This window comes from Prunus dulcis, chromosome 4, assembly GCF_902201215.1.
Source record: "Prunus dulcis chromosome 4, ALMONDv2, whole genome shotgun sequence".
Taxonomy (NCBI): Eukaryota; Viridiplantae; Streptophyta; class Magnoliopsida; order Rosales; family Rosaceae; genus Prunus; species Prunus dulcis.
Window position 1 is genome coordinate 6,093,176 of NC_047653.1, and position 9,071 is coordinate 6,102,246.

Sequence of the window (9,071 nt, forward strand, 5' to 3'; positions counted from 1 at the left end):
CTCCAAGGAAATACTTTAGAGTTCCAAGATCTTTAATTCGAAATTGACTGCTAAGGAAAGCCTTTAGGTTCTTAATTTCTGCCTCATTATTGCCTGTAATCACCATGTCATCAACATATAACAATATAATGGTGAGTGAAGTACCCTTGACTTGAGTGAACAAAGAGTAATCTGCCTTAGATTGGCAGAAACCGATGGTACATATTGCCGAAGAGAATTCTCGAAACCAACTTCTGGACGCCTGTTTAAGACCATATAAAGATTTATGGAGTCGACACACGACGTTCTCCCCCTGTCGACGACAACCCGGGGGAGGCAACATATAGACCTCCTCTTGAAGTTCACCATGAAGAAAAGCGTTTTGGACGTCCATTTGATGTAAGGGCCAATCGCGGACAACAGCGACAGTCAATAGGCAACGCACGGTAATGAGCTTGGCCACCGGTGCGAAGGTCTCTTTGTAGTCGATACCTTCACGTTGGGTGAAACCTTTGGCAACGAGACGTGCTTTGTAGCGTTCAAGAGTGCCATCGGACCGGTACTTGAGTTTGAAAACCCATTTGCAGCCGATGGGTCGTTGTCCAGGCGGAAGAGGAACAAAACTCCAGGTTTTATTGTCTTCGAGGGCCGTGAGTTCAGCCTGCATTGCAGCAATCCAGTGGGGATCTTGACAGGCCTGCTCATAGGTAGTAGGCTCCACCAAGTGGGAGATATGAGAAATAAAACACTGATATCCAGGAGATAAGCAGGAATAGGAAACATACCTATGTAATGGATGACGCGTGCTGGACATGGATCGTGAGGGGGCCTCTGTGGGCGTGAGCAAAGTTGAGTGATGAGCCACATAATCTTTGAAGTGGGCTGGTGGTTTGGTGAGACGAGTAGAGTGGCGAAGAGGGGCTTGGTGAGAAATGGGTGGTGCAGATGGTTGAGGAAGAGAGATGCTGGAAGGGATGGGTTCAGGTGATCTGTCGGCAAGTGGTGTGTCAGCAGGTGAGATAAGAATTGGTGTTGGTGGTGATGAAGGCTCGAGGTTGGTTTGGGAAATAGGGACAGCGGTGTGTGGTGAATCAAGCACCATGTGATGTAGGCCAAGAGTGGAGGTGGTGGGGTCATGTGAATTGGAGCCATGTGCTGGATGGATGATGGGAGTAACATGCATGTCTTTTTGGCCTATAGTTGGTAAGGAAGTGTAAGGAAATGTATGCTCATGAAAGATGACATCACGTGAGATAAAGAATTTATGTGTGGCTAGATCATATACCTTATAACCTTTTTGGCCAAGAGGATAACCAAGGAAAACACAACGGCGAGCACGGACGTCAAACTTATTGGTGGGTGTGAGGTTGGTGGCATAGCTAAGGCATCCAAAAACGCGTAAGTGCGTATAAGTTGGTGGTGTGTTGTGCAAAAGTTTGTATGGAGATTTATGAGAGAGCAAGGGTGTTGGCAAACGATTGATGAGATAACAAGCAGTTTGGATACTTTCCCCCCAAAATTGTAAAGGTAAGTTTGCCTGAAACCTAAGAGCACGACCAACATTTAAAAGGTGCCTATGTTTACGTTCAACCACCCCGTTTTGTTGTGGTGTGTAAGGACAAGAATGTTGGAAGAAGGTGCCACATGAGTCTAGGTAAGAACGCATGGAAAGAAATTCACTACCATTATCCGTACGAAGAGCTTTAATGTCACTTTGAAATTGTGTTTTGACCCAAGAGAAAAAGGATTTCAAAATTGTTTGTGTGTCAGATTTGAAATTCATAAGATGTACCCAAGTAAATCGAGTGAAATCATCCACAATAGTGAGAAAATATCGTGCCCCAAAGTGTGTTGGGTTCCTGTGAGGTCCCCAAATATCACAATGAATTAAGTCAAATGGTGCGGAAGTTTTAATTTCACTACGATGAAAGGGTAAACGAGTTTGCTTTGCTAAAGGGCAAACTTCACAAATGTGTTTGGAATCAAACATTATTTCAACATTATTCTTGGCTAACAAAAGTGAAGGTGCGGATGATGGGTGCCCAAGGCGCCGATGCCATAGGCTGGTGGTATGATGGATGTGGTTGGCGAGGTGAGGGTTTTGTCTTGGTGTAAGATAATAGAGCCCATCAAAATGTTTGCCCAGGCCAATCACCCTCCTCGTATCCATGTCCTGCACAACACAAAAATCCGGATAGAATGTCACTATACAGCACAAAGCTCTTGTCAATTTACTAACATACAACAAATTGACACGAAACTTTGGTACATAAAGAACTTTATCAAGAGATAGATCATGTGACAATTTCATAGAGCCAATATTTTTTATTTCTGCTTGCCCCCCATCTGGTAAACCAACGGAGTCATACTGAGCATCAATGATGTTGTGTGTTGGTGGTGAATGTGATATATGGTCGGTTGCTCCACTATCAACAATCCAATATAGAATCGAGTGTGGATCTGTTTGTGCGATATTGCATTTAGGCGAGAAGATACCTGTTGCGTTTGCAAGTGGTTGTCCATTACCATTACGGAGCATGGCAATGATCTGATTATACTCCTCGGTAGTGAACATAGGACAGTCAGAAGCATTAGACTTGGTGGTTGCAGCAGCGTTGATAGCCTCGACATTGTTGACTGTGGATCTCTTATTCTTGGGCTTTACGTTCTTGCCATGCCATTTGTGTCCTTCTGGAAACCCAATAATGTAGTAGCAATGGTCCACCAAGTGTCCATCTCCGTCGCAGAAGGTACATTTAAGTGACTTACGTGAATATGTGTTGGAGGACTGTTTGTTGAATGACGGCGGCGCTGGGGTTCGCTGCACTTGCATTGCGTGAGAGTTCATCCCTAGATCTCGGCGACTGGCCACATCCATCTGCCGTTCATGTTGGAGAATGAGGCCATGAACTCGGCGTGTGTCAGGGAGTGGATTCATCATTAGAATCGAGCCTCGTATAGTCGAGTAGGAGTCGTTCAATCCCATCAGAAACTGCATAACTCTTTCTTTTTCTTCCCGTTCAGCGAGTTCTTTCAAGCCTGCACAAGTGCAAGTGAGTGGGTCATGGCAGGACGCTAACTCGTCCCACAAGGCTTTCATCTTGGTGTAATAGGAAGATACTGAGAGCTGCCCTTGACGATTTTCAACAATTTCTTGTCGAATCTGGTAGATCCTTGAGTCACTGCTCTGTGAAAACCTGTCCTTGAGATCGTTCCAAACTGCAGCAGCAGATTCAGTGTACATGATGCTGTTGGCAATGTCTGAGTGAACTGAGTTCACAATCCACAGTGTTACCATATCGTTGCATCTTTTCCAAGCTGCATATTTTGCATCCTTGGATGATGGAGCTGTAATGGTTCCATCAATGAACCCAATCTTGTTCTTTGCGCTGAGACCCATGCTTATGGCACGGCTCCATTGCCCATAATTGTTCCCATCAAGTGGTTTGGAAGCTAGGATAAGTCCAGTATGGTCTGAGTGGTGTATGGTGTATGGGTCTGAGAATTCCATGGTATTCTCATCTGGTTTCATGTTTTTGGTTGGTTCTGTCATGGTGTTTGTGAGAGATCTGTGGTGGTTATGGGAGGACTACGGTGGTTATGGTGGCGGAAGCGTGATAGAGTCACCAAGATCGGTGCTCTGATACCAACTTGAATTGTGAATTCGTATATTGCATTAATTGATAATATTGGTACACAAGGTAAGATTTTATACAGAACCTATGTGCTATTCTAAGTAAGCAGATCCTAGAATAAAGCTAATTATATTTACATCCTATAATCACTCTATCCTAAGAGTTGACAATATCGGAAGCTCCAATCACTCTCAATCAGATTGTGTAATTGATTTTCCTTTAACAATCTTTGTTTCATGAGTACAAGAAACATCACCTAAATAGACTTTCAATTTGTATAGATGATGAGTCTTGGAAACGACATAGCTGTTAAAGGCTTCTACATCTGGGAACTTGGCCTGAAGAATAGCTAAGCGACTAAGAAATCCCAACTTCTCAATACTACTTGCTCCTTTCAACAAAGAACCCGCGACAGAGTCATCATTAGTTATCATCAACACTTCTTCTAGACTGACTAATGCATGCACAACTTCTGCTCGAAATTCTCCCACACATGTACGAGACAGGTTTAGGCGAATAAGCTTGGTTAGTTTCTCCATTCCATCGGGCAATTTTGTTATAGGAGTATCAGAAAGGTCAAGAAGAAGAAGTTCCTCAGAGTTTTCCAAAGAGGGCAGGGATTTCAAGTTGGGACAATTGCGCAGAAGAAGTGCCGTTAGTTTTTTCAAGTAAGAGGCTGACTGTGGAAGGGTAGAGATGTTGGTATGAGAAAGGTCAAGAACTATGAGGTTAGGCATATTACAAAAGAAATTTTCGTGCAAATGAATGATGGGGTTGTTCTGCAGAAGTAATGTGGACAGATTGGAAAAGTTGGGCTGTTCCATAATCGCTCGAATCTTATTTGTCATCAATGAGGCTCTCTCTACTCCAGACAAGTACTTTTCCTGTTGCAAGTGCAACTGTGCATGGGGAAGCTTCTCGCCAGCTTTGATGAGAAACTGACCAGGGTTGGTAAGATGGACTGCCATTTTCCTAGCTAAGTTGCGCATCTTGATCATGCGGTGTTTGCCTTTAACAGCAAGAAGGCCTTGTTGATCTTGAGGACTGTCTATTTCTTCCACAAGGTGTGCTCTTATGAGTTCATAGAATATCTTTTTTGCTTGTCCCATATCTTCTATGTGTCCGCTTCTCTCATTGCCGTTGATCAAACCCTCCCAAAACCAATACTCGACTAATTCCTTTTTCTCGATCAGATGACCACTTGGGTATAATGCACAGTAGAGGAAACATTTCTTCGTTTCTTCCTTCAAGGCATCGTAGCTGTCTTTCAAAATGTTAAATGCTTTTTCATTCATGCCATCCAAGATATCTGGAGACTCTTTTAACATGTCAAATGTTGCATTCCATGCAACAACGTGGTCGACATGAGAACCACCATTGTTCTTCAATTCTTTCAAGGTTTGTGCCAGCCAGATGATGGTAAAGGGCAAACATTCCCATTCATCTATCATTTTCTTTGCATTAGCTCGAGTATCTTCCCTTAATTTTGACAATTCAATGCCAGCTTCGATCTCAAACAATGTTTGCGCCTCTCCACTCGACAGAGGCTGGATCTTAACATATGTACCAATTCTGATGTCGAGACACACGGGAAGTGATCTCGACACGATTATGATCTTGCAGCCATTTTCCTTGGTTGGCACTGGAATCCCGATTAACTTGAGAGGGAAATCATTCTGCATATTATCTAAAATGATCAGAAACGTTAACTCATTCAGCTCATTTGCCAGTGTGTCTGCCCTACTCTCCCCAGCAGTTTTCAAGTCGATTTTTAGTTGCTCTGCAATTTTGTTTTGCAAGTTATCAATGGATGATTCAGTTCCTTCGTGCTCTACAGTCACCCAAATGACTTTATCAAAGTGATCCCTCGGGCTGTTACCAGGAATTGGTAACGTGGACGGTGATGATGAGGCCATACTGCAAGCTTGGTAGTCATTCAGTATGCTGTCGTTGACTGCAGATACAATTTCTGTCTTCCCCGAACCAGGCATTCCATGAACACGTATCGTCTGAAAACCCTTCCCTGTTACATACCCCTTAATCTCTTTGATCTTATTTTCTGCCTCTCCCAAAAGCCTTGTTCTGCTGCTGCCTCTCAGCCGTCCCACCACAACCGATTGATCCACAAGGAGGAAATCTTTGCCCTCATTATGCACTGCATCCAACTGTCCAATGAAATCTTCAATTTCTTTCCCAGCATTGTACTGTGAAAAACACTTTGGTGCTTCGTAGAAATGATTAATGTCACTTATTTGCTCTCGAAAATGCAACGGATCAGCATCCTTCATCAGCTTCTCTGCCGTTTCCAGCCACTCGAAGTTTTTGAATGACTTGAGCACCACCTTGCCCTTGGACTCTCGTTTTACTTCATACAATCGTCGCCCTAGATCATTCCATTTACTCTCCAAAACCTCTAGTCTTTCTCTGCGTTTCTTGAAAAAATGGTAGCGCTTCGTCACGTTTTCACGGATACAGGGTGCAGATATCAGATTTATAACTACGGTTACACAGCCACAGACGCTGGCAATAATTGCAACGGTTCCTGCAATTCAAGGAAGAGCCAAGATTACATAATTAAGTTGCAATAACTATAGGACAAATACAAGCCTAATAGAATACTTATACATTACAATATAAACAGTAACCAGATTTATGTAGCACATCTACCATGGAAAGTATAGCTTAGAACAAAAAGGCTCAACTTTTTCATGCAAATGCAAGCCATGATTGCGCCATGAAATGTAGTGCTGATAAAGATAGTGAAAATATATATTATTCTGTGATGCTTTGGTGTAAATGTAATGCTCATTATTTAGTGAAACCCGAAAACACCTGACTTGGGTAAACCACTTTACATTGTGTGTTTTTAGTTGTGTGACTTTCTGGTCTTTACTGTTGTTCCAAATTTAGGCATCAACAATAATATAATCACGCTATTAAAAAAAAACTAATAAATAATTCGCTAAGAGTAGCGTACCAGCTGTCATTATAGCCTGTTTTAGTCACTCTTTAATCACAGATTTATGGTTTAGTATCTCTCGTAGATTAGAGGACAATGCGAACCCTACAAAGAAAAATAAAGAAAAATAGTTAAAAATAATATAACAAAAGCAAATAACAAACTTCACTTCATTGATGAAGCTCCTCACCTCTCTTAACCAACATCTAAGAGCATCTACAATCATGCTCTCTATTTTTTAGTTAAAATTTAGCTAAAAACACACAAAAGTTATTTTAGGAGCTCTCTATAAAATTTCAATTTCAATCATACTCTCTAGTTTAGGAAGTCATAAATGCTAGAATTATATTTTAATTCAACATAAATGATCCATCTCTATGAAAAAAATAATATAAAAATAGACAATATTGATTAAAGGTTTTAAAATATTCATTAAATAAGGTAACATTAAATTATAGGGAGTCACTAGGAGTTCATTATCTCTCCTCATATTTAGAAGCTCCTAGAGATCTCCTTATTTTAGGAGCTCCTAAAGGTTTCTCTATTTTAGGAGCTAGATAGGGAGTATGGTTGGAGATGGGTTTTCTTACTTCCTCCTTAAATTTTATCTAAGGAGGTGGCTTAGAGAGTCCATTGTGGACGCTCTAAAAATATGACGTCTTTACTAGGGTGCAAGTTGGATTGAAAATTCGGATTCCAACTAGAAAATTTTCGATTTTGGCGAGTTCAAATGAATTTCGACATCCAAAAGTTCGGAAAAAAATTGGATTGGAACTAGAGTATTTCAAGATTCAGAAAATTCCGAATTCCAAAATATAATGAGGGTTTAAGTTTAAACTACACATAATGACTAGTTTCATGTTGAATTTGATGTGACTTAATGACCAAATAGAAATAGACATCTATTTCATAAGGGATAATAACATATAATAGTTTTTTGAGCTTTTCCATATGATTTTTCAATTTTGAGCCAATTTTAACTTTTCAAATTGTTAGACATGTTTAAATTTTCAATCATTTTAAAAAAATTTCCAAAAAGAATCCAAAAATTACGAGTTTTCTAAATTGGAATGGATGTTGAAATTCCGAAATTTTTTGGAACGTTATTGGAAAAATAATTTTGATTCCGAATTTTTTTGAATGGAATGGAATCCCTTGATTCCGATTCGAGTTAACTAATTAATAAGTTAATATCATATGATCTAAGCTATTCATTTTTAGGTCCTCAGGGACCATGATGACCCAAATTCATTAAATCACAAAATCGTTGGTCATCTAGTTATGATTGAATAAATAAATAACCACAACATCTTTTATTTTCACAACGTAAAATATCGACGATAATACAAATGATATTGAAAAAGGGAAAATCGAGATAATCCTTAAATGAGAACCTAATAAATAAACAAGGTCATGGTATTTCATCTTGAAGTCAAATCCAATATAAAAATAAGTTGGGTATGGTAAGGTAGGTTAGGGGGGAGAAAGATTAACCTTGTGTTTCAAAGAACTGGTAAGGAACGCTTTTTATGGCATTTCAACAACCAAGTCATCTGCAACAAAAGTGAATAACATAAAGAAAAGTTCTGTAAAACAAACAGACAGACCAACCAAGTCATCTCCAACATTCTTATAAAATAGTAAAAGCTAATAACATAAACAGAAGAAGTATATGAGACGACGAAACCAACCTGTAGGCAGTGTATATGAGAGCTTTTCTTTGTTCTGGAGCAGAAGAGAGTGATATCTGAGAGAGATTTTCAGATATTTCATGGCTTTATAACCACTGGAATTGACAGAATGCTTGTGGACTTCCTGAGTCGTTAAATAAGATTAATTAATTTTCGGGTCATTTTTAACAATAATAATAATACTTTTTTTTAATTCATTCTTGTTACGTTCACCAAATAAATATTGTAATCAAAAGCGACCTCCAGGGTCTCTCCTCTTGAACATTTTGTGAGTTGTCCGCTTGTATACAACTTGGAATAGAAAAAAAAAAAGAAAAAAACAAAGGTCGTATTGGCTTTTTCTAAGGGAAACTTCAACATGCAACCAACGTTATAATTATTATTATTTTACTCTGATATTGAACACGTTCAATTAATTTATGTCAACTTGTTATTATTAATTAATGTTACTCATTATCATGGGACGAACAAAATTTAGATGATATCTAAGACTCTCAACTAGATATATTAGCATTTCAAAGTTGTCGAAAAGTCTATTAAAATTAGCATTTTGCTTCGTTAATGTTAACAAAATTAAATGCCTTGTGAATCTATCATTTTTTTTCTCAATTAATGTTAGCAAATATTATTTTATTTGAATTTTTTTATAGCAATACTCCATGAACTTGTGGACTTTCGATTTGGCTACGACATCAACGCTGCTACATGTTTTTACCCATATGATTGACAAAACAAAGATATGAGCAATATAATTGATGAAAAAGATTTGAAAGTGAATAATATCTCCCCAAGTTGAATTTTCAGTCA

General features: G+C 39.3%; 1 protein-coding gene across 1 annotated transcript; it reads right to left on the reverse strand.

Annotated features, from left to right (window-relative positions):
• Positions 1 to 3,805: 3,805 nt before the first annotated feature.
• On the reverse strand, positions 3,806 to 6,339 carry LOC117625185 (probable disease resistance protein At1g15890). The gene is made up of 2 exons (XM_034356792.1): positions 6,282 to 6,339; positions 3,806 to 6,156 (listed from the first exon to the last, which is right to left on the reverse strand). The coding sequence occupies exons 1-2, from the start codon at positions 6,337 to 6,339 to the stop codon at positions 3,806 to 3,808; spliced, it is 2,409 nt and encodes an 802-aa protein (XP_034212683.1).
• Between the last annotated feature and the right edge of the window lie 2,732 nt (positions 6,340 to 9,071).